At 38.4% G+C, this 26,716-nt stretch overlaps 1 protein-coding gene and 1 long non-coding RNA gene across 7 annotated transcripts in view; one reads left to right on the top strand and one right to left on the bottom strand.

Annotated features, from left to right (window-relative positions):
- TMEM117 (transmembrane protein 117) overlaps window positions 1–26,716 on the bottom strand; it is a 215,246-nt gene that overhangs the window by 163,534 nt on the left and 24,996 nt on the right. For all 6 annotated transcript variants that reach the window (XM_035329012.1, XM_035328993.1, XM_035329002.1 and 3 more), the window contains exon 3: window positions 15,480–15,612. In XM_035329012.1, the coding sequence (XP_035184903.1) occupies window positions 15,480–15,612 (133 nt within the window). The remainder of the gene's footprint in view (window positions 1–15,479; window positions 15,613–26,716) is intronic.
- LOC118168549 lies at window positions 309–20,227 on the top strand. The gene is made up of 3 exons (XR_004751643.1): window positions 309–413; window positions 18,843–19,021; window positions 19,998–20,227. It is a non-coding gene; the product is annotated as an uncharacterized LOC118168549 (long non-coding RNA).

Genomic DNA, 26,716 nt, shown 5'->3' with positions numbered 1-26,716 from the left:
GTGTATGCAGTCATACACAACTCAATGTTCATCACTACAAAATGCAAGCCATATCTCTAACACTGCATGCACTCTTCTTATTTACTGCTTATGATTCACTTCATCTATGCAACTGCAACTTAAGGCACAGAAGAACAGGGAGAACCTGTCTCTTAATATCCACTGTGTGGAGAAACTTTGGGTCACACAGGAACCTTTCAACAAAAGGAGACAAAACCAAGATTTTCCCCCTTAACTCCACCAGTATGAGAATTCAACATTTACTCTCCATTTCCTGGAGGAGGCAAGCAATCTTTATTTGGAAAAGAAAACAACACAAGATAACTAAAAAGTGGATGTTTCTGAGTCACAAGCACTGATCACAGATGGATGGTTGTAGTGTTACGCTCTAGCTTACTGGTTTCAGCTTACTGGTAGGAATTTTTTTGCTGCATGTACTTTTTTCTATCCTAACTTATGTTCATCTTCTTGCATGTATATAAGAATTTCATTCCAACGTGGAATGCTTCTAGTGGATAAGTTTTGAAGAAAGCAATTCTTTATTATCAGCGACATGACTCTGGAATGTAAAAGACTAAAAGATTACTTTGTGGATCCATGTTGCTACTTATGACCAGAGGCACAGAAAAGCTGTATTTTAACCCCTAAAACTTGCAGAATTTTGTGGCATGTTTCTGAAGTTTACAATGGGAGGTTAATTTTTTTTTTTTGTCCCTGAGCCAATCTTGCAAGCCTTGGTACAAGCCCAAGAAGCACAGTACCCACAGGTCACTAATAGCTGGTGGTGTCACAGAACCAAAACTGCGAGTTTCTGTCACTGTTGACACACTGCTAAGGAGCAAAACTCCTGCGTGAGGAGGCATCAGGGAGTCTGTGAGGTCTTGCCCTCCACTGTTCTAAAATAAGAACAAAAACCCTGTGCAAATTCTACCATTGTGCCTCACACAGTGCAGGGTGTGACCCTCCTGATATTTCAGATGGCTAAGTGCTAAAGGAATATCCCCTCTCTTACCTTTATGGGTATTTTAAGGCTAGGAAAAGGTTCTTTTGATACTGTTATCATTTATTAATCAATGGAGAACTAATTGTAGGTGTCAAACGCTGCTGTTAACTAGTATAAACTTGTGTTCTCAGTTACCATTATGTGTTAGATACAATGGAAATATTACAATGGGTCACATGAAAGAAGCAGACCCTATTGTGTGTCCTTACCCTTCTTTTCAGAGCCTGTGTCACTGAAAACCATTTTATTACAAATCTTTTTACAGGTTGCTTCCATTTAGATAGGCTCTAACCGTGTGATTTTCAACATTTCATTATAACTTTTACAACCAGCAGTGTTCTCCATCACAGTCATGCTGATTCTTTTACAGTAAAAACGTCTCTAAAAATAAATTCCTAACCTACACTTTGCTAGGGAAGAACAGGTAAGAGGCAAAATATTTCTAATCTATCTGCATGGCACTCAAGAATTTTCTATAAAAAATCACTGCATGGAAAAACTTTTGCATTAGAAAATGTATGCTTACTTACATTAACCTTTCTGCATGCATATATAAATACCATTTAATCATGGAATTCTAGAATTTGGCGTTCAGCTGTTTTTAAATTCATTCATTCCTAGATAGCTGAATTGCATTAAAAAAATTATGTACTTTAAAAAGAGCCGGGGGGGAGGGGTGGAAATCTTGAAATAAGAGACTCTCAGTAATGCCTTAGGACAAAAGCATACATCTCTACATTATAAAGGAGCCATTTCATTTTTTTTCAGAAATATACATATATCATTAATAGTCCTGTCTCTACGTATGTATGAGCACCCATTCCTAAACACACACAAACACAAACAAGACATTCACATACACTGTCCATTCTTCCTCTCACAGAATATCCCTACAGAATGGACAAGATAAAAATCTCAGTGCATGTAACTGCATTTTGTCTGAATAATGCTGAAAATGTCATGTTAATTATAATGCTTTAACACTAAATATAATTGAACAATGTTAACACAGAGAAAGCTGTGGGGACATGCATTATAAAAAGTTCTTTTCATTAATTTAGCATTTTTTTCTGCCATCTGGTACAGGCATAAGTAGTTTGCACATTATTCAAAATGGTCTTTGAATTCTTGAAGAATTTTGGACTGATTATTAACTTTTTACAGCATGCGGTCGATGTTTTATCCAAAATAATAACTGTCTCAATTTGTGGAAACCAATGTTTGGCTACCCAGCTGTAAGAATGTGTTAATCACTGAAGTTTAATTTAAAGTTTTAATTGCGCAACACTGTTCTGATCTAAAACCAATTTTGTGAATTACAGAAGAATTTACATTCTTATCAGCAGGCAGATGGAAACACGAGTAAAGCTCAAAAGTAAACACAGGATCACCACCATAAGACCATGTAACAGAACTTCCAAGAACTTAATCAAGTGTGAAGATGCTGTGGGTGCTGAAACTACACAATATACATTTTGAGCACAACTACCAAAAAATAAAAAAGGATAGTGAGTCCTGTCTCTAAACTTCGCAAACTAGTATTGCACAGAAAATAAAAACATTCACTTCAAAATCTGTAGATGAGTGCACTGGGAAGAAGGCTTAAAATGTCTGTGAAGAAGGCTGAAGAAATTCTAAGATGCTATTTGTTGCTTACCAGTAAAAGCAAGCAGAGTTTTGCAGTTATTACCAAGCAAAAATCCTGGATCATCTTATGGGTATTCTGACTAAAGAACTCAAGATTTGGCACGAAGACTCACATAGTGAGCCAAAAGCTGAACTGGAAAAAAAAAATACAAGAAGACAAAAAAAAAAAAAAAAATCTTAAATCTCCTCAGTGTTTTATTGAAGACTAGATTTTTTATCACTTTTTGAAAATTTCTCCTCCCTCCCCAGATTTTCTGTCTTTTTTCCTGTTGAAGAACGAGATATGAGGGTTGCTCCATATTCTGAATATTGCTTAGTATGCTGTTCAGGCCCACAACAAAATTACCACTAGTTTCAATTTAAGATTAACTCAAATACGCATCAGTTAAATTCATGCAAGTAACAAGAGTGAGATGAACTATTGCTCTGCCAGCTGCATTTGTTTCCTTTTGTGTCTGGTAAACTGAATAGTTCCTATCTCTCTATGACATCCAAGGAGATCAAAAGACTTGTGTTAAAAAAAAAAAAAAAAAAGTAGATTTTCAACCATTCTTCTTTTATTGGAATATATCTCATTTTTCTAAAAAATTTCACAGCTTCTGGTTGACAGCCAAAATGTGAAAACTATCTAGCTTGGGTGACAATCAGAAATTTTAGAACAAAAATATAAAATGCCTAGTTCAATTCCTGTTAAATTAAAGGAAATATTTAGAAGTTCATGTATATACGAGCACATCGCTTACTCTGCTGATTTGTGGAGGTATGAATATATTAATGAACAGGCGTTACCTGTGAGTCAGGTGCCCTGTTTTAAAACTCTAAATTGAAGATAACTGCAGCAGTCCTGCAGATTTACCAAAGCACAGTTGTACTTAGATCACAGTTACAGATTCTCTTTGAACAGGTCCAGAACGTATGGAATTGATGGAAAATGCAGGTAAATAGCTTTTTTAAAGGACATATTATTTCTGTTACGGTTGTAGTTTTAGGTTGATGGATGATTAAAACAGCAGATAAAGTCACGGGGAGACGTGTATTATCACTAGCTAAACTCAGATGTTTCTGTAAAAAATTCTGTGCTCTGACTTTTCATGATGACAACAAAATGTGTTTTACAAATGCATGTACTTTTTGGGGTACTGCAATCGTGAATGCTTGAATAAACTCAAATAATATTTTCTCTGAGAATAAATCTGGTATTTTATTTTCTTCCATTCCCTCTCGCATTACTGAAAGATGAAGACAACAGATAGATTGCCCTCTCTAGCAAAAGCAGTTTAACCACAGCACTAGGGCTATAACCTAGCAAGAACTACCTGAAGTGCTCAGCTTCCTTCACACAAGTAGTCACGTTCCAGTGTGAGACATTAAATGCAGACAGGCCTTGGGAAGGCAGCTAAGAGACTATTGTCCCAGGCCTTACCCTGTGGGAGCTGGAAGCAGGACATGGGCCAAATGTGTGGGTCACATCAGCTGCTGCTACTGCTGCTGCCAGGGGAAAGCAAGCGCCTATAAATTTTCTTCCTGCATTTTCCATTTCTTTCTCTCCTCTGTCCTGGCCTTCATGTTCAGCAGTCCAAAGCACAACTGTGCCCTCCACTCCAGCAGCCTCACAAGGCCGGGGAACGGGCTGCCGACCCACCTGCTGCTACCACCTACTTAGTCGCTGGCAGAGATGATGGGGACCAGTTTGCTCTCCATCCCCCAGTTCTGTCAGGACAATAAAAAAGAGAATACAGCAGCAGTACCTAGAGCATGCAAATGGCTCGCTGGGGTGGCAGCCGTGCCATGTGTTTTTCTATTCCAGGTACTTCTTGCCTTAGGGGAGGTTAAACCAAAGAGAAGAGGCATGAAAAGTGCCAAGCAGCATTTTCCTTCTTAAAAACATGCTTTTAGTGGAAGTGTTCATTAATAACTTACTATTTATTAAAACTGTATCTGTGTTTATCTTGCATGAATTAGAGCCAATGGGAAGAAGAGAGAGACGTTAATGGACCAGCTCCTCAGTTAGCAGGAACTGGCAGAAGTTCCACACAGCAGAAGATATAGCCCAATTCTAGTTTTTCATTCCAGGCAAAGGAAAAACCTCCTAACAGTACAGATTAGAGCTTTACAAACATCCTAGTTTATGGTGAGAAGAGATCACCTGAGGATTTGATCTCCTATACAAGAAGACACAAGAAGACACCCAGATCATCTTTAAAGGCCTACATCCTAGCAGGCCTCAGAAGGTGTCTTAGGCCCTTCAGCCTCCTACATTACGATTACCCATAGACATATGGCTCCACATCATGAGCTGCTATGTAACCCACTAACATTATATAAGGTTATTTTTTCCTTTGGAACCCAACAATTTGGGTTAGAGACAAACATTTCAGTCTTCAGGAGACTTGATGCTTGTGTGTCACAGGCAAAGAAAACGACACATGGGCAAAAGCAACACGATGGTTCCTCAACAGGCAAGACGTCCGAAAGAGCAGAATATTTCCCCAAATCCTAACAGACAACGCCACAGTCACAATGTGTGATTAAGGAAAAGCACTACCTGTGTCTACATGTCAGTTCAATTCAGAGGTATGAAATAAAAAAGCAATGCTATTACCCAATACCTTCAAAAAGAAAAAAAAAAAAATGTCATTGAGTGCCCACAGGATGGGCAGAGGAAAAATCTGTTATTGTATTTGCATTGTGAACAAGAACACTTCAAAAACGGTCACATTTACTGTACTGTCAAAAAAACGAACAAGCTTACATGAAGTTTGGTTCATATACTCTTCACATTAAAACAAACACATTAACTGAGGCTTTGAATATTTTAAGTTGTGGATTTTTTTACTTTAAACATAATACTTTAAAAAATGAATAAAATAAAAAATAAAATATGTAACAGTGGTATAAAATATGTAAAAAATACGTAAAAAATAAAATACATAACAGTAAACTCTTGCATAAGGTATAACTACATAGTGAGATGGTCAATTTATTTAGTCAGTCCTACCCAGCACAGGAAAGGGTGTTTATTGCAAAGGAGGAAAGGGGAATCAGTCTACACAGCCCTAAGACATTCCCAAAGTCACATCAGTGTCACCATAGCAACACCGCAGGACAGCTCTGTCACTGCCACAGGCTCCTTGCTCCTCTGTCCAACCCAGGGCTTGACTGTGACTCTGGGGGTGCTGGACGTGCTGCTGCCTCTCACACGCTTTTCCCATGGCAGCCGCCAGCATCCTTTGGAGTCACTGTTCTTAGCTAACAGGCCTGGCTGTGTTCAGCACTTGCAGTTCTTCTTCCCTCTGGCATCTCTGATCAGGCACAACTTGCAACTGGTCTAGCTTGGGTAATTTTTTTGTCCTTACAGTTTGATTTTCTCTACAAGCTCCTAATTTTAATCATTCCACCAAAATAATTAGCACGGCTCCCAAACTGATCAACCTGCCTTATGGGTGTTTTATGATAGTACAGCTCCAACAATTGTGCCTTTTTTTTTTTTTTTTTTTTTGGTCTGGCTTTGGTCCTGCTGACCACAAGCAGGATCTCAAGATGTCTTTATGGATTAGGGAGCACTTTGGGAGCTTGTTTACATTCATGATTATTCTGTTGTGGCTGTTCTGTGATCTGCAAGACCTACTTTGTCAAGCATGGTTTGGAGAATTAATTTTTTAGTCTTTTAAGGGTTTGGGATTTCAGAATCATTATCTTTTAATTACAGCCAAACTACCTTTTTTTTTTTTTTTTTTTTTTTTCTCTGATGTTTCCTGGCTCAGGAAGACAAGAAGGTTGCTGAAGTCTACTTTACAGAAGATAGACACAATATGGCAGATTTAAACCAAGAGGTATTTTTTCACCAGGTGATATGACTGACAGTATATGTAGCTATAAAGCTACGTATAAAACACCTTAACTGGTTTGAAAAATTAAGTTCAAATTTTTTAAACTTTGATTTTCAAGTACTAATGTTGTCTCAAGAGATGAGGTTCTTCAATCTTAGAAAACATGGTTTACTTAGAAAACATGGTTTCTTTTGCTGATGTGACCTCCCTAGACATCTATGTCTTAGGATCCCCGCTAGGATGACAACCTGCAGTAAAAAGCCTAACTCAAAGGCCACTTCAAGTCTGCTGTCTTCTGCTTTCTTGGAGCAGTATTTTGCATCTGCAGTTCTTACAATTGTACTGAACTTCCTATTCTCTCTGTATATTTGCACAGTGTACATCTGTCACAGCCTATGTTAGCCCATATGTCTTCTAAAGGAATCCCCATTTTCTGCATACTCTAGGAAAGACTCATAATGTCTACAAAGGATTAGTCTCTGGGAATGGCATAGAAGACTTGTGGATTTAAAATCCTTCCTTCTGGGAGTTCACAAGAGCTTGAAATTTCTGAATTTCCGATCCTTGCCAACTGAGCAGGAACAGATATTAAGACCTTTTTTCTAGCTGAGTGCTTTAACCAGAGAGCGTAACAAAAACAACAAAAAACAATTTGTACTTTGCCTTGTAGGATGACTATGGTATAACTATCTGACAAAAACAGATATATACAAAGGATACATCAACATAAAGGTCATGAAACACGATTGAGTAGATACATCTATGAAGGCAGTCTGGAAGGCTACTATAGATCCATTGTGGACCTTGCAGTTCTGCAGAACAGTAACAGGAAAACACATTCCTGTTTGTTCCTAACGCTTGCCAAAAAATTAGGCTAATGATGACTAGCCCTACAATCGCTGAAAAGCAAGTAAGCAAACTAAAAGACTGAATCCTGAATAAGATCTGGTGTAAAGACTGCAGTAAATACACATTTCCAGGGACACAATTATTTCTATGTAGTTGCAAAAAGGGGAAAAAAAAAAAAAAAAAAAAAAAAACTGTGTATCTATTCCAGACAAAGGTAAAGTATTTAACAGAAAGCCCTTATTGTGTGTGGGTTTTTTGTTTGTTTGTTTATTTGCTTTAATGTATATAGCTGCTTAATTGTTTCAGGTTGTTAAATGAAACACAAACCCTCTTTATACGCACTCATCAACTGCAGAATGTTTGGAATGGGGTCACAGTTCACTTAATCACCTAAGCAGAGTCCTCTTCAAAATGAGCCTTTGTTAAAATTAATTAAAGGAATAATTTTAATTCCTAAGTAATTTCTGCTATTAATATGTACTTTGCAATTTCACACTTTTTCTGTGAAAGAAATAATCTGTAAGATGCAAGTACACCAAAAAGATGTACTTTCTCCTAGTGCTTTATAAGAATAACTGAAACACACTAACAACACATAAATTCACTCCAAACTACCTCCTGACACATTCCGCACTCAAAGAAGACAACCCTGACAACCTGTATTATAGCCATAGTAATGTCACAATTAGCAACAGTAGAGAAAATGGCATGCGTCTACAGTTTTGATGGCACTTTACAACGTTGAATAATGATGCATCTCAACATCTGCTGATCAATTGAAAACTGATTCATCTAAGACAGCTGACATTTGTGAGAGAAGCAGTTGCAATTCTGACTTTTGGATGTTACATGAAAAATACATCACTGGGTTATAATTTTAAACCTCGGGGCGTTATTTACTGACACAGGCTCACATAGAATAGAACAGATTTCCTTTAGGCAATATTTTCTCCATTTAAATCAATACAACTGGAAAAAAAATCAATACATCTTGGTACCAATTTAAATTATTTTAGTATGTTAAGCATACAAAAGTCATATGTAAAAGACAAAAAAAATAGGACAGTTCCTGGACAGTTCAAGACCCAGTATTCCTTCAAATAAGAACACTATAAATTAGGGACCATGAATCTGTCTGTGGCATACAAAAGTCATGGAAAAAAAGTTTGACTGAAAGAATCCCCTTATACTTTCACTGGATTTAACTTTTCCAACATTAAACCATACCCTTTGCTGCCACCGCGTGGGCCTTTTCGGGATACACTCGGAAACTGTTTTACAGAACACTAGCAGTATTCTTTTTTTTTCCTTCCCTCCACTAACAAGTCATCCTTCCTATTTGATTAAAAAGTAGTTTCAGATACAGAGATAAATAAATAATCTCTGTTTTTCATCTGTTCGATGTCACACTGCTTTAAATCACTGCAAAAGACTGCAAGAGTCTGGCTAACAAATAAATGCACAAGACCCTAATGTTTCAAAAAAACATTTGATGGTACTTTGATAAAAGAGATACCAACACCTTCCCACCTGCACTTCAGACAGACTCATCCTACCTGTTCAGACACTACGAAGTTAATCATCGTTCCATTAGCTCACTGCACAGAGTTAGGACCTAGATGGGACTTCAAGCAGTGGCCAAAGTTATTTGGTAGCTGTTACAATAGTACTAATTAGAATACCTACAGCCTGAAATACATGTATGTGGCTAATTCTTATGATTAAAATAGATAGGGCTCTGATATAAGATGGCTTCAGTCTGCTGGGCAGGCTATATAGGCATTGAAAATTAAATACAAGATCTTGAACAGAAAAGTGTTGAGAAGTGTCACAACTCCAGGTCCTGGATTCAGAGGTGTGCCACACAACATAGGCACCTGTTGTGACACCCTGAATGCACACCTGACACACTGCACAGTACATTTATACTAAGCACATTTATATTAACCTTCACCCTACAGATAAAAGCCTTCCTTCCTGTGAAACCAAGCTGGAGGTGCATACCAGCAAGCCTTGTAGCACACCATATGCCATTGGTACTGGGAACTTACGGTGCTGAAACATGGAACAGACCACAGTGGTGTGATCAGTCCTCCAGCAGTGGCTGTGGGTAGGAAGAGGATTCTGTGAACATATAAAGGGTTGGCCACTGTACAATACAAAGGAAAATAAAAGTTCAAGGAGAGAGCGACTGCCTTTCCACTGCTTTTAGCTTTTTGACTGAGTCCAAAGTCAAGGTGCAGAAATCAGATCTCTGGCAAGGTAGCACAGAGGCTCCCTGTAACAAGTAACTGGGAAAGGTCTTCCGAAGGGAGGAAACCCTGGAGCTTGCCAGCTCACTGGACCTGCACACTGTGAACTGGGAATCACTGGGAAAGCCCTAAGAAATCCATAACCCAACACAGCTCCAGTTTTCCCAAGTAGCAGGCAGAGCTGGACTCTGATGAGTTGGTGGGGTTTTGTGTTTTTTGTGTTTTTTTTTTTTTCATTTTTTTTAAATTATGTGATACAGTAAAACATTTTTAAAGTACTTGTTATTCTCACATTGTCCTTGTTACCATTTATTATATGAATGCATGTATTTGAAAAGTTTTTAAAAAGTCTTCAAGCTAGATCACACTGACCTGAACTTTCTGGAATGTCACTCTGTGAAACGCTTTTATTGTTTAATCCTCTAAGGGCCTTACTTTAGCTCAATGGGCTTTTTGCTTTTGCACATAATAGGTTTAGTTTTGCTGCAAATGTTCAGCAGCATTCCTGCTTTTCCAATTTTACTGTTTCTAACAAAAAGTTGGCTGGGTGTTATTAATAACATCCAGCACAAGATATTATAAGCACTTAAAGGACCCAAATCACCTCCCAGAAGACCATGAAGGTACTTAGGAGATCTATCTCCTGCTGAGGGCTGTATGAACAGGATCACCGTGTTCAGGGCTGGGTGGGGGGACCCCAGATGTGCCTGCTGGCACACCATGTTCCCATGGGGAGGGACTGTGCAGTGACCACTCCTGACAGACAGACATCCAGCTTCCATGCAACTGCAAGTTCAGTGCCCCGCAGAGGCCTCCACCCCGGGTGCATTCATTGCCCCAGGTGAATGGCTGGGTGCTGAGGCCTGCTGAAGGTCGGATGAACTGTCATAACGACTCACTCTGTCACAACAAAGGGACACTAAACCATCCCTGGTGGGCCAGGAGGCACAGGTTATGTAGAGGAAACGTCCAACTCCTGTCCCATGTGGGGACTGGAGGCAGAAGGGCCAGGTGGGACCCCAAGGGGCTGGTTGATAGTAATGGCTCCTCCACTACCACTTCCTCACAGCATGGCCACCAGTGTGTCTCCACTCCTACTCGCATGGCTACAGTCTACATGCTCTTTGCCAGGCACCTGATGGGCTTTAACAAATCATTTGGACAACTCTAAGAAATGGAGCATGGATGGTGCTCACACAACAGCCATCTCCACAACAGAGGAGGTCTCCCCACGGCAGACTGAGATGTTCAGCCAGCAGCACATACAGATCAGGTGCTGTGACTGCCCTCTTCGTAACAGCTATTGGATCCTAAGAACTTTCCCTCTGATGCTGCAGCCATGGTGATGCCACATTGAAGTTGTATAGCCACTCTTCATTGGCACTTCACCTGATCACAGTGTGCTACCACCACATCACACTCTTCAGCCTTGCCCAGCAGCATTGGCAGTGCTCCAGTTCAGCTTCCAAGCAAACTGGAACTCGCCCCTGCCCCCCATTTTCAGAGCATTACAATGAAGTGATAGGAGCTGTTAGACACTTTTGAGGATGGGAGAACTGCAAAGCAGAATCTGGGTTCCATAAAAGAGCAGTCCCTATCTCCTTATTCTCTATAACTACAAAAAATAAAAAATAAAATAAAATAAAAAATCACCCTTCTGTTCAGTATATGCAGGCCTGTGTCAATGGAAATAAAATTCAGAGTATGAACTGAGGTTTCTAAACAGGCTCCCACAGACGTTGTAACATGGATAAAGTAAGGAGGGATTTTTTTTCAGCCATGTGAGGGCAAAGTGCTGAGCAAGCAAACAGAGAGCAACAGGCCACTTTAGACATCCAATAGCCTGTTTGCTAGGCCTTCCGGACTTGCTGTGCAGAGGACTGTTGTGCAGAAGCAGGATGGACCACAGCATTCTGACCTTGCACTTCTGTTAATCTGCACAAAACCACTTACAAAAAAAGACTTACAATGTGAAGAGTATATCCTCAGGCCAACATGCGTCATGTCATGGCATACCAGAATCCCTCTCTCAATGCACTCTGTTGCTGGCTAATATAGACATACACCCATTGAGAAGATGTAATCAGCAATGCCCTTCTCACTACTTCAAAGCCTTAAAATCCCAATTTACAGAGGAAATGAAATGGCCTCATTCCCACTGCACAGTGCAGCCTCTGGCATCATGTAAGATAATATTTCTTCTGATCCTCTGCAATTGGTTTAACTGTGCCTCTAGTATTAAAAGTATTCCAGAATAAATCTTCTCTCCTTATCTGAGCATAAAGCACTCCTTAAGATTACTTTGGTTTACACAGAACAACTTTTTCTGCCTTAGTCTCCTAGCAGCTTTGACAAGGCCTGCTACTCTGTTCTGCGGGAATTGTGTTGGTATGCTCCCCAGACCTCTAAATCATTTGAATAATGGCTGAACCTTCCTACCTCCAGATTTTTTTCACATTTAGCCACTCTTTTCTACATCTTTCTTGCACAGAAGGACCAGTTAGACCAAATATCAAATACCTTGTTCCTGTGCCTCAATCCTGCTGGGCCTTCAAGATGGTTACACAAACTTGCCAGTAATTTTGTCTTGCTGTTGACATTTCATGCCTCTTGACTATTTAGGAATGGTTTGGTAAGTAATTAAAAACACACTTAACAAAAAAATCCCTTAACTACAATTACCTATCCTTAAATAGCACCTAAGAGACACAGACCTTGTAAAATGCGGCCTGACTGCAAATCCTTTTATCTTAACCCTTCCTTTAGCCCTGGGTTGAATTATCATGCATAAAGAAGGCATCCTTTCCTGCTTTCTGTCTCCAGTCTGGTCTTCCACAGCATCACAGTAGGCTTACCAAGGTCCTGACAGAGAAATTCTCTGTTAAAGACCTTGTTTTTCTTGGGCCCTGTGCCCAGCTAGGCTCTGCTTACTATTTTCAGGGATGAGAAGCAATAAGAAATAATAGCTGCAGATCATTGTCGGACAGCTTTTCAAATATGTTTCCCCAACCAGATGTTGAGCTCTGACTAAAAGAGCAATAACCTAAAGTACAGTGGGTCAATGCAATAAATGGTGAAGTCCCTGAAAAGAAATATTGCTGAAAAAAAAAGAAGAGGCTTACATTACAAATTATACATTGTAATCCACCACAAAAAAATCAGTTCAAATAGTTACACTTTCACCCAGCAAACAGCTGTATAATATATATTCAAATACCAGCAACTTGTTCTGTTTTTACTTTTCCCAGCAACTTACAGTCTGTACCATTATCCTTTAAGGGATACATTCAGACTTTTTAACTTTGCCCCATTAAGACACATGTGAAGTGGCTTCAAAAATTCTCACCAAAAAAAAAATATCATGGCAATCCCAAAATGTACCTTCTTAGAGATGGAAACATGATAGGACTTTAAAGCACGCCTGGCATCAGTTTATCAGGCCCTCAGCAGGATATTGCTTCTGCTGAAGTCACCCAGGCTGGCATGCACATGCAAGACATATGATCTCCTACTGGTGAGCCACAGAGGAATTTTCATTGATGACATCAAATATCTGACATACGGGAGCTTTCCAGAATCGCTCTTGGCAGCACACAAGGCAAGGTGAACCAGGGACAGAACAAGGAGCAAACATATGCAAAAATTAAAATATTTTAAAAAAAAAAAAACTTTTTTCCACTCGGTCTTAGTGGACAGTATCTGTAAGTCTTCCACAAGCTTTGTATTGGAAAGATTTGTATTCTGACTGCCTGTGTTTCATAAGATCCTATAGGAATGAGGTCTACTAATCTCTACAAAAACTGTAACCATCATACAGATGGACTCTGACCTTTCTCCTGAAAGCCAGTTCCTCTGATGCCAGTCATTTCAGTAAGGCACTGTGGCAAAATATGTAGACAGAGGTGTTGTTTTGTACAGCAGTACAAAACATGAAACAAATGGCTTTCACAAGGATTACATTTACTCGGGAGAAAGTAATCCACTCCTTAAAACATTTTATTATGGCAATGTGAAGTAGTTGGCTTTAATGATGTTTGCCTTTTGTTGTAGAAATCCTCTTTTCACCAGTATTACACATTGTTCTACCTTGGCTTTGAAAGCTAATTTGTTAGACTGATGTTTTAGGTTGTGCAGTTTGAAACTGAAACTTTTTGTTCCTTATCTGCTTGCTGCCTTTTTGCTGCAATGCACACACAAAACAGCCTTACCAAGCCTCCACACACTTCAGAAAGTCAGGCTGATTCCTTGAGCATGGCATGGTCAGTTTCCCAAAATGATTGCAACAAACCCAGGGCTAGCATCAGTTCCAGGCAAGGAGGGACCTCACTAGTAATTGAGAGGATAGGTTGACTAGCACCAGCTATTTTAGAAATAAGCTATGCCTATCTATTCCCATGAACATGGACGCTGATTGCTACGCAATCTCCTCAGTGTTGCTAATGGAAGTGTGTAACAGATAGGGGCAACAGGAATGTTGACAAGGACGAATGAACTCTGGTTGCCAGTCATAAGCCAAGCTTTCAAAGCAGTTAATGTTTGTCTAGTAGCCAGTTATAGCTTCTGAAGCTTTAGAAATACCAAACATAAATCTTAACATAATACCAGTAAATCATATGACTATGTAAATAGGGAAGCCAGAAAGCTGTAATGCTCCCACTCTCCCCACTGCAGGGAGGATTATTCTGCCTATTATTAGGCCCTATTCATATTTACCACATCATTACCATGATCATTTCCCGATCATTTCTTCTAAAATATTGGGTGATTCTGCTGCTTTACCCACCTTGCCTGAATCAATTTAGCCTTCATGACACATGATTAGCTCAGCTGGTCTGCACTTGGATTCATTCAGTGACACCCAATCTATTCTCTACTCAAGGTTTGGTTTATGTCACATTGTTAAGATGACTTTATACGCTGTGTATTTTTGTTGACAGCCAAAGATTTGTAACATGCCACACCAAGGTCCATTTAATAACATTTCATCATGTTCTGTTGATACGCCTTTGAGATTTTGCTAGAACAAGTCATTCAACTATTTGACGTGGTTCTTCAGCTGAAATATACACTGAGTTTCTTATTTCTTGCTAAAAACTCTTCAGATGCTATCTTGCCTTTCATAAACAACACACCTGTGTACTTTTGTCCAATGATCTCATTTTGCCTGTATTAGATGAGTGAGTAATAATGTAGGATTTCTCACAAAAATCAGCATGTGAAAATGGTTTTGAGCACAATAAGAGAAAGCAAGTTTTCTTAAACCATAAATTTCAGATTAAAAGCTTAATTTAAAATAAATCAAGACATAATAAGAAGATAGCTGTTCATCTCTCAACCAACAGTAACTTTGCCCTGTTGGAGCATTTTATGGGAAGTAAACTAAATAAATACAGATTTTTAAGAATCTTTTTAACAAACTGGATCAGCAAGTATTATTTTACATAACCAAAATAGCACTATACAGCTCATTTAATGTTTGCGTTTTGAGCAAACCTGCTTCCACAGGTTTGGATGTTCAATTTCTTTTAACTTTACCTCTGAATTTCCTGAGTATGCACAATAGTAATGTTTATACTTTTAAACTATTCAGTCCTAACTTTAAATCAAAACAATTTAATATAATGTTTGTTGGTACCCTGAAGTAATAGCTGCTACCATTTGGCTAGGATCTCTCTTTTTGTAGCCAAGAGGATTAAAGTTTCAGTTCATTAACCAACTTAATGAACCAAGTTATTATTCTACCTAAATTCAGAAGACAGAAATAATAAAAAAGACGGTGAATACTGCTATATTTACATTTTGGTAATCTCTCATTCACTCTAAAGTAGCATAATATGAAAAATTTTCAATGGAATATATTCTAGAGCAAAAGAGACAGAATAAATCTTTGTAACCTACCTCATATTCCCTTCCATAATGAGGAACAGATTATAAATGTGAGAAAAAATGAAGAGGAAGAGGATGGTACTGAAGAACATTGTCATCCAAGACCCGTGGTCCTCTCGAAACATTTTCAGACGGAGCAACTGACCTGTCGTGTGAATATTACAAAAAACCTATTTTAGTCAGTCAGTAGACATATATGTTTACATGATAACAAAAACAAAATAAAGTCCTAAACCGTATGTCTTGTTACATCCAATTATTTCACTTTGTGTGGGGAGGACAGATTTGGTGTCAAGCAACCAAACCAGTCTTTTGCAGTTCAGCATGGACAGAGATTGTTCTAACAAAATTACAAGGTTGCTTCCCACAAACTGGTGACAAACTGATTGAGGTTCTGATTCCACAATCAGAATCATTAAACTGAACCTCTGAAGGAGTTCACGTCAGATCCTATGCTACCTGACCAAAATGTGGCCGTGGTTTCACATATACCACATGTGATCCTACACGCTGATTAAGAATCATTCTTTGTTTCCCTGCTCCAGCCATTAACATCTGTACCCACTGTACTCTAATGCTGGCACAGAAAGCTGAGCAGCTATGCACAAGTGAACAAGAGTGGGGAACTAACCCATCTAGAAAAAAAAAATAATTACAATTTTTCTTCCTGTTTATTAGGTCGACCAACCTGCTAACCTTGAGACTCAGTGAGCAGTAGTACTGCACATCTGTGTAGAAGTGGGAGGGAGTGATGGACTTGAAGGACAACTGAATAAACCACCCCATTTTCTGGAAACTGATACATCCTAAAATTCTAAACCAAATACCACAGCAGGGAAAATCTCATGGAACTAGACCTCAAGGCAAGAGCCACATTTAGTAGCATTTGCACAATGTTCAGAGAAACAAGTCTATAAATTCAGAAGTACCTCAGGCTGTACAAATCCATTATTTGCTGCCAGACTCTTGAGCAGTAAAAACAGAGTCATTAGCTCTTTATGGTTGCCTCTCTCTTTCCACCGATTATAGACAGAGTCAGATCAACTACCATATGAGGCGATGGAGATCTCCTCTTATGTGCTGGTCTACATTGTGAAAAACATGAATGTAGAACAGAAGTGGAGGATTTCAGGACATTTGGGCTAATGAGAAAAAGAGATGTGCTTTTCTGAGCAGGTGACTGCAGGACCAAAGATGATTCTTGCTTAAGCCATGAATACACCTGAATAGATGGTTAGTAAGTAAGTAAATCATCATCCTTCCTCACAACAAAACTGAGATAATACTGTTCAATCTCATTGCTCCCCTCTTTTGTGAGGTTATACAGAGCTGCCACATGTTCTTGTCTGCCACCCCTTTAATGACAGCATCTCAAACCCTGAAGAAGTCTGAGCTTCTTGAAGTACATCGGGGGGCGTAGACTCCAGTTCTACTGAAGTGTTCAGCTGGGGTCACCTCACAAGTGATATACACCAGGCAAATGCCATCAGATTTAGAGTCAGACTTGAATTCCACCAGAGACGTCTTGTTATGTTACATACAAATCATTTATCCTCTGCACTCAGGTCCCTGATCCACAAAATGGAAGACAGTAGTATTCTTTTTCTTACGGTGTTAACTTTTGCTACATTATACCACAAGACCCCAAAATGATTAAGCCCATAAGTGGTAACATTAAATAAATAAATAAAACAACTAAACAACCAACCAACCAGAAAAGTGTCACAAATCAGAATAGAGCTTATAGACATACTTACAATGTAGTTATTATTCATTTCCTAGCCATAAATGTACACCAAATGTTGTCACTGCATCACAGAGAATTAAATGTTCCCTAGAGTATCTGAGCTGATTGTTTCTTATGGTAATGTTCTCGTCGTTTCACAAATGTAATGTTACACATTTGTCAGAGCAAGACTGATTTTCTTGTCCTGCCACAGAAGTCTTAATGCAGTACAACACTCTCCTCATTCTTTGTAGTTTACACTTGGTTTTAATGGTTCCTATTGAGCAAGGGCTATTTATCTTCAGTAATTAATGACCTAAACAGAAGTCGGTGAGTAGTGGTGGAAAGGTCTAGAACTATTCTTTCAGTGCCTGACTCCCAGTAAGATCAACACCTAACACCCCAGTATGGATTTCAAAAGGACTTTGTACCAACAGATAATATTTAACATGTTTAGCAACAATATAGTTGCTATCATTTCTACTGATAAGGCAATATAAGAAAGACTGATCAACTACCAAGCAATTTTTTAAACTAAAATTTGCCAAGTGCCGAGTTATAATGCCTCCCTGCAAAATTTCTAAATAAGACCCTAGAGCCCTCATTTTTGCACCACTCACACACAGAGAAAAATCTCAGTTCCCTATGCACATTTTTTCTGTATCCTATTTACAAATATTACACACTGAATATGAAATCTAAAGGAAAAAAGAGAGAACGCAACATCAATTTACTAATAACAGTATTTAAGGGAAGCTGAGAAGGATTACAGACCATTACAATTCAATTCAAATGCTAAAAAAGTTACTGACTCATACATCATCTTTCTCTTCATCAGCTTAAAAAAGGCCTTTCTCCCATGAAATATTTAAAGAAGAAGTATGTCCCCTGACATATGTTATGTGCTTCCCTGATTTCATTAAGACAGCAAAGTTGAAGCCTGTCTAAAATCTGGTACTGTTTTAAATATATGTAGGTGCTTTAATGCATTTTTCAAAGCACACTAGTATATCTTGTCGCTTGGAAAAAAAGATCTGCTTACTCTTGTCGTAGGCAATAGAAGAAACTTTTGTCACATTTTCTTCAGGAACGTATTTTTCCTGGGCTAGTTGTCCTTTTCTTTCTTGTCCTCTTACTCTTTTTCTCTCTGTCCATCACTGTCCTAAACACATCAGTTTCTCACCTCCTTGTCCTGTCACCCATTAGCCTTTTTACCTCTCCAAACAATTTCACTCTGCCCAGTTTCCAGATCTTTACATCTACCCTTATTGCTCCTTTCCTCTTCTAAGCCTCTCTCAGTCTCATCCAGCCCTTTCCTCTCCTAGAACAAAGATATCTACCCAAGCCCTGCAGCAGGACAAGGGCAGCCCAGGCCCACTGCCCAGTTCAGTAGAAGGGCAGCAGTGACAAGGGTTCTGGCAGCGAAGGAGGGGCAAGAAAAGGAAAACACAAACACGCACATACATGCCCCAGGCCCCTCCACTCTTCTCTTTCATGCTAGAAACAACGAAAGCCCCAGACCAAGCCAGACCGTGGATTTGTTATAAGTTCCTTTGACTGAAAAGCAAGTGGAGGCTGCTATGGTAATAGCAATTTATCTTGACTGATTGAGAGGAGGGGCATAATGATGAAAGATCTCTCTCTTCCAGTTTGACATTTGCTCTGTGAAGAGCTGCCATTGCATATGGAGTATTACTGAAACCTTGGATTAAAACCAGTACTTGCAAAACAGTGCTGATTTTAGAAGATCCAGTTTAAAGGAGAGAAAAAAACAGAGCCTGAAACCTAGACTTCTGTAAAATAGATCATTACAGCAGTCCCAAAACAGGTAAGAGAAAGATTTATTGCATATTCATCCCACCTGTATTCTCTACAGAAATAGATATTTATTTATTTTACTTAGCTACTGCACACTGATAAGTATGTACACGCATGAATTTCATATTATTTGAAGTATTTTTTTATAAATATTGCCTCTGGTAGGAAAATTCTTAAATATTATCTAACACTCTACTGTAGTTAATGTTTGCCATATGGGATTTCATTAACCCTCAAGTAAGTACATGAACATCATTTTTAATGCAAGAAACAGTAGTTTAATCGCAATACAGATTGAGTCATTAGGAAGAAAGGAATTGGCTATCAGTACAATGTACTTATCTCACTGCATACAAATACAGCTTTGTATTAGTTATTGTCCCCAGTGTATTCCTTTTATATAATGAGCTAAAAGGGTACACTTTGAGAACATATGTAACTGAAGTAGACTGGTGTGTGAATAGGCTGAAGTGTGGAAAACCTATACAAGGTAACCATGTAAAATTCTTAGAATAATCCAAACAAAACAGCTGCTGTAAAATCAGGACATTTACTATAAAGATCAGGAAGCAAAAAGGAGCAAGGGACAAAGAGAAAGTGGATAAGGAACAAAATTACATAAAATAAGCTGTTAATTCAGCTTAATCTTTACGTCAGGACAAATTAATCTCTCATTACAACCTTGTTACGTAAGTAAAAAAAACAAACAAACAAAAAACAGGTATGATGTGGAAGAATGGTTCCTATGATATATTTATTGATATCGAAGTAAATACTTTTTAAAAAAAAAAATACTCATTAAACATAACAGAACTTTTGGAAGTACAAGTTAAATGCCATATAAATGATTAATAGTGATGAACTGTGAGCTACAATTAGCTGTATACATAGATTAGATTCTCTTCAGTGATACAATGCTTAACTCCAAAAGGAGTTTCATCAAAAAAATATTTTTTAATCAAACATGTTCATCTATCTACTTCAAGACTTTGGAAGCTGTATCACAGGTACAAGGAGAACAGGCAAGTAGAGGCTTCATGATTTAGGACACCGCAACAAACCAGGAAGGAAATCAGCTCATCAGTCATGGCCAGCATGGTGAGCCACAGGAAGTCAACTTATATTCAGATCACGTCTTACCTCTTCTATATAATCAAAAGCATTAAAAACATGACTTCTTCTAGAAAGAAAAACTCTCTGGACTTTGTGTTACAACTTACAGATGCTGCTAGGGGAAAATGACAAAGGAGCTTGTAGATAGTTATTGTTCGAGAGTCACAGATCTAAGCCGTATCTCTTTCAGGTCCAGGAAATGAGACAACCCAATAGACAGAAAAACTGAGTCTATAGGTCACTGTTCTAAAATTAAAACTTTCCTAGCAACCTTATACCCGTAGCCCATAAGACGGTTGGATTCATTGTACTGCTTCTTACAGGAGCAACATAAAATTCCTACCCATGACTTTACCATACTTCCCTGTCTTAATTATCGGTGCTGGAGTTCATAAACTTCAACTCTTTCTTGGGCATATGACTAATATTTTAATATCAAGCCCTTCATCAAATCAAAGATATTCCTTTATTTTGGATGACCCCTCCTGTGACTGATCTTTCTGCCCATTGAAGTGTTCCTGGCTATCTCCATCAACAGCTGAAACTGTTTAACTGGAAAATTAACCACAAAAATGTGTATTTTTAGCTTTGAAAGCCCAATCTTACTTTCATCAAATTCTGTCAAATCTGTTCTTAGTCAGCCACTAACAACATATGCATCTCCTCACCTGTCACAGGATAATGTCATGGTGCTGTTGCTCATTCTGCCTCTGCTAAGATGTGTGTATGCCTGTTGGCTGGCTTTGCTTAAGAATACATGGACTTAGCAGTGAACATAGTGATGTTCAGGAAAATAAAGTTTTCTTAAACTACAGATGCAAAATTTTGGACTTGAACTGTGAAGATGATCTAGTCATATCTGTTAGCTTGAGTCAGTTTGTTAAGAAAGTATACAGAAAGCTTGCCATTTTCAGATGTAAAAATAAATAATAAATAAATGTCACTGCTGAAAATCATTACAGCATATATGCTGATCTACTGGACATCAGTGCAGCTCCAGTAGTCTCAGGACATGGCAGGGTATGCTGATTATGTCCACCAAGGTGCAGTGAAACTGGGTCCTGACTGTAGAGAAGTCTTCAAATTCTTCTGATGGAAGACCATGAGTTGTTATAGTACTAAGCTGGGAGTCAAATCCCTTCTGTTCTTCTCCTGCTCATTACATTTCCTCAGAAAAGGTTCTGTTTCTTTCTGAACCTGTTTGATTGTATCCAACCTGTTTGATAGGTTGCAAGACATTCACACCAATTGCAATGCATGGTGTTCAAAAAATCTAGTCTTGGTTATGGCTTCTAAGCTCTACTACAGTACAATGAGTAAGTAAGAGACAGGGCGAACCTTTTAGAAAATCCAAATATAAACCCCAAGATTCATGGGATTCATGGAAAATGCCTATAGAGATTCACAGGAAATTCAAAGAATACGGGAAACCAACATAGGCAAATGCAAACATTTTCTAATATGACTTTGAGCTCCAAATACATCTTAGCAAGCTGTGCAGCTCCAGCACCTCCAGATACGTAACTAACCCCATATAAACCAGGCCAGAGTGCCGTCTAGTAAACTGATGGTAACAAAGGGGACAGAGGATTTATTAGTTCCAGTATTTAATTTCCTTAGTGCAGTCACAGGGCTACACATCAAGGCTTCATCCAGCAACTTAGAGCAAAGTGGAGCAGGTGGCACAGCTGTCTGCCTCCCTCCATTCAGACCTACCTACAGTCCTTGTCCAGGAACCTGATGGGATCAGGAATTCCTGCCATTACAACTACCTCATGCAGCTATGGCCTTGTTGTTTGTAGCCAGTTTGGAGCTTATTTATACTGACAACACAAATGGAATTGGGTGCTTACTGCCTGCATTCATAGTTAGTGAAAAGGAAGGCAGAGAGGTGGGAAATACAATGTAATTCAAAGTACACATGGTATCTAGCCAGGATGATTTAGGAAAAAATGACTTTCTTATACATATTAAAATTCCTTTTAACCAAACACATTGTAAAGCAAATGTTACTTAACTCTATTGTACCTATTAGGGTGACTACATTTTAAGGAATTTACAAGGTCATCTCATCAATTTTAGTTGAAGAAAAAAATGTATACAAAGTTTGATGTTCACAAACACTATGGAAAATCATGTAGGGAAACAGTATGGCTATCCCAGGTTAAAGTACGGTGTTTCGATACTCAACAAAATACATTTAGAGAGCAAACATTTCCACCTGTAAAATACACTGGGAGTTGAACATACGGCTTTCTGTCTTTCTGGAAAGTCATTTGACTGCTTTCATTGCTGAGCTTCTAGAGGAACAACTTTTCTTCTTCATTTTATTCAGTACAGTCTGAACTAACTTTTTGTAAATTCACTGTTTGGGTAAATTTGCAAAGCACAATAGCGCAGTCTCTATTTAGCAGGTCATCATTGTAGCTCTTACTTGTTATATTCTGACCTATGCCTGTGAACAAACACACCTTTGGAAAAGTCATATTGTGTTAAGGAATACCTGTCATCTTATCAAATGTTGTTGTGGATTCAGAGCTATAAATGACTGTTTTTATGGCCGTCAAATAAGTTCCAACTTGGACAAACCTTACAGATTAACATCTCTTTCATTGTTTTGAGTGAGGCTCTTGAAACATGACAAACTGAAATTGGTGACAGCTCACTCTAGCAAAACATTCTAGCTTTTGTTTGTTTGTTTTTGTTTTAAGAGTCCAAAATCTTTGGGATAAAGGTAAGTCTTCACAAGTGTAAAAATCTTGCTAAAAAACAAAACAAACAAAAAAAAAAAACACTGTAGATTTCTATTCCTGATTATCCGTAATAGGAGTTGATACAAACTGGGAAATAAAGACTGATACAAAATGAATTCTTTCTAAGCCTGTCAATACACCAGTGTTTGTGGCCTGGGACATTCATTTGAGAAGAACCCCAGAAAAACCACCACCAACAACAAAGCAGTTGGTTCGTTGCTTTGGCTGGAAAGGTTGGTGTCACCTTCAGCACAACCAGGATTGCATCCTGATTTGTTTGGTTTCTGTCTTACGGCCCTCGGTCTCAACCCATTGCATGGCTGCCCACCCTACCAATGCCTCTAGGCCCAGCATCGGTACCTAAGGCAGTCAAAGCAAGGATGGAGCGAGCCTGGGCAGCTACTGTCCTGTCCTCCTGTCCTCCCCTCTGCTGTCTCCAAAGCTAGACACAGATACGGCATGCTTTTTTTCCCTCATCATGCACTGCACTAAATATTAGATGGGAAAGAGCATGAGGGTTTTTATAATGTGTTGCTGTAAAGTAAGATTGTTGCCTACATGGAATTTCCAGTTTATCTTCATCTAGAGAGCTTATACATCATACCATATCCTCAATTCTTCTGCCAGTTCAAAAATACTGAAATTAACTTTTTAATTAAGTTTTTAATTGTAAATTCAACATATTTAATTACATTTTTATTTAAAATCTGTTGCCCTCTTTTTCCCCTTCAGGCATACTCTATGGAAAGACGATGAACAGCACGTGCATTATTTTCATTTGCAACACCATTTCTAAGCTGGAGTGGTACTGTTACTTGCTGATTCTGGTTTGCTTTTTCATTTTGTTAGTGGGATTCCTAGGCAACATACTTGCCCTACGACATTATGTGTACTGCAGGAAGACGTGGACTACTAACAGCATATTTCTGTTTAATTTGGCACTGTGTGACTTCACTTGGATTCTCATGGCACCTTTTTCGGTATACTATAGTCTCCAGAGGTTAGATGACTACTCCAGTCAAACGTTTTATCACATAATAAGACTGTTTTTTAGTATTAATATATATGGAAGTGTCTGCTTCCTGACGCTCATCAGTTTTGACAGATATGTAGGTGCTGTCCATCCTATCAGTTCATTAACGTGGTGGGACAAAGGAAAGGCCACGTCTTGTACTATTGCTGTATGGATCTTCATAGTCACTGCATCGGTGCCAGAGATCTTTTACACCATTGAAATGGGAAGACAACGTGACAGCACAAATTCCCCGGATAGCACTGGAGGAACTTTACAATTTGCCGTGCCGTTTGTACTCTCCAAGATTGTCTTGAGATTCCTAATTCCAGTCACAGTCATCTTTACATGCTATATGTTGACTCTCAAAGCATTGCTACAACTTAGTAAACGCCAGCAAAGAAGGAACAGAATTATTAGGCCTTTTTTACTGATCTCAGCTGCTATGATTTTATTTGTTGTTTGTTTTACACCTTATCATGTCATGATGATGGTGATACTAATTTACAGAATTACTTGTCAGGCACCCTGTGGGAGCACAAATACATTGCTTGCTGTTTATCAGATCACAGAGATCATCTGCAGCATCAGTAGTTGCCTTGACCCCATCATTTTTACAGTAGCAAATAAGACATTCTATCAAAGAATGAAAGATATAAACTGTCATCCCAAACGCCAGTGCTGCTGTTGTCTAACACGAAAGGTAAGGGACATCATTCTGTCCCCAAGAACAGTGACTTAAATGTCAATCTACAAAGACACCCATCTCTTCCTACCCGTTCGGCTTTGTACCATTAGACCAGTTTAAAATTTCACCTCCTGTATAGCACAGCAATCTCCTGAGTAAGCAAGAACAGACAGCAATGCAAGGTAAAACTTCACACATAAATCAGCTGCAAAAGAACCACTAGCAACTCCTGGATTTCCAGAACTGGCATTTTAAATATCATTGTTATAAATACACCTTAATTTATTGTGGCATAGCACTTCTTCCCTGTACGTACATGTGATATGGAATGAACAATGAATAAAAGCCCTAAGCAGCTACTTTAGCTCTTGGCCAGAAAAATGACGAGCGCACTGTGTTGGGGAATTTTCTTATAGCTTCTATTAATTATTTTTTATATGTTCGTAAGTGCTGTTGTGGTTGGACTGTGCGATTAATAAAAATCATGATGCTAACAGCTGAACTTCTTGAGCATTTGTAGAGAGGCCTTTTATAAGTACCTAATTTTAATTCTGTAAGTACTTTAGAGTGCACTAGAGTTCCTCTGGCACTGCCAGTGAAACCTCATTAATCTGGATAAATTCAACAGATTTCCAAAAACAAACAAACAAAATAATAAGGTAACATCCCTAAGGATAGTCAGAGCCATAGTGAGTCTGACCTGAAGCAAACAAACACCAAGTTGTTTGGCAGTCAACTCTGAACTCATCAACAGGGAGAACTGTGCAAAGGAAAAGTTCTGAAATACAAAGGGGGCTGAGCTGCAAGAAGAGTAAGAGACACTGCTCTCTTATAGAGAGTGCTTTTTGTCTTGTTCATTTAGGCTCCTAGCATCAGTTTCAAGGCAGCCTAAGGTAATCAGGCTAGAGAGGACTTTGCTAATTAAAACAGTAAAATTTACAGTCATTGAAGAACATCCATCTGTCTTCAGTAGTCATTAAATATGTGTTCTCCCAACGTATATAGACAAAGTCATGCTTCATATTCAACCACCTGCTTTCTTGCCAAGAGATACCTTACTATAAAAGCCTATATCTCACTAAGCCCACTAACTTTATTTTCAGAAATTAATGACAAAGTACTTTTTAATATACTTTCTCTAGTATACTTTTTTAATTCCCAAAGTTTAAATATGATTTTGTTCTCATATCTCTATGCAAAAATAATGCTATTCTCCATTGGATTTTCACTTGTTGAATGTTTCAGTTGTATTGAGTAAATATATATGTATATAAAATACTTAGAACATTGTTTTTTTCTAATTTTCTACAACTGTGATGTGAAATGAAGAACCAGGTCCTGATAATCTGAAACACTTCAGATAGGTTTGAATGTATATAAATGAGGATCTCATAGCAAAATTGCTTGTCTATATTCTTTCCAGAGGAGTTACGTACTCACTTCATTGTAAATTATGCTTTTATTCCTTTGATGACTTCTTAATCCTTAATTTTCTCGTATTTTAAAGGAAAAATACTTTCTTTTATGCATGAGTTGTCTTTTGTAAACACAACAGGATTATTAGCAGTGCACTAACTTCCTTAAGAGAGTTTGTTAATCTCTGAATGGGCACAGGTAGGCAGTTATCTGCTCTAGTATATGCTCACATCTCAAACTGATACAGAAACAATGTCAATGCCATTTAGTGGCAGCGGTGCTCTCAGCATGAGAAGGGATAGAACAGGAGAGATAAGTGTGAAGCTCTGCAATAAATGAGTTTATTGCTCCCACTGGATTGCACCACTAAGTCTGTAAACAGTGAGCTATTTCCAAAACCAAACACTTGCTATTTTTATCTTCTAAACTATCTTTAAAGCTACAGATACACTGTCTCTTTCTCACTTCAGTATTGCTTTTCAACAAGTTAATTTCTCTGTAAAATTCAATGTGAAATCAAATTTAAGTTTTTCTGAACACAAAGTCAAACATAAAAGCTCAGTGCAGTTCTCACTGCTTGCTATCTACTATATAGATGGTGTACATTATTAAGCTTCTATCATTAGAAAGGTCTTTTGTTGTTAATGAGGAAATAAGCGTTCAATTCAGAAGAAAATGAAGAAATTGTGAAAAACGTGATCAAAGCCATTTCTTGAGTTTGGA

This window comes from Oxyura jamaicensis, chromosome 1 (assembly GCF_011077185.1).
Source record: "Oxyura jamaicensis isolate SHBP4307 breed ruddy duck chromosome 1, BPBGC_Ojam_1.0, whole genome shotgun sequence".
Classification (NCBI taxonomy): domain Eukaryota; kingdom Metazoa; phylum Chordata; class Aves; order Anseriformes; family Anatidae; genus Oxyura; species Oxyura jamaicensis.
Note: the sequence above shows the minus strand (reverse complement) of the source record. Positions and strands in the feature narration are given on the sequence as shown.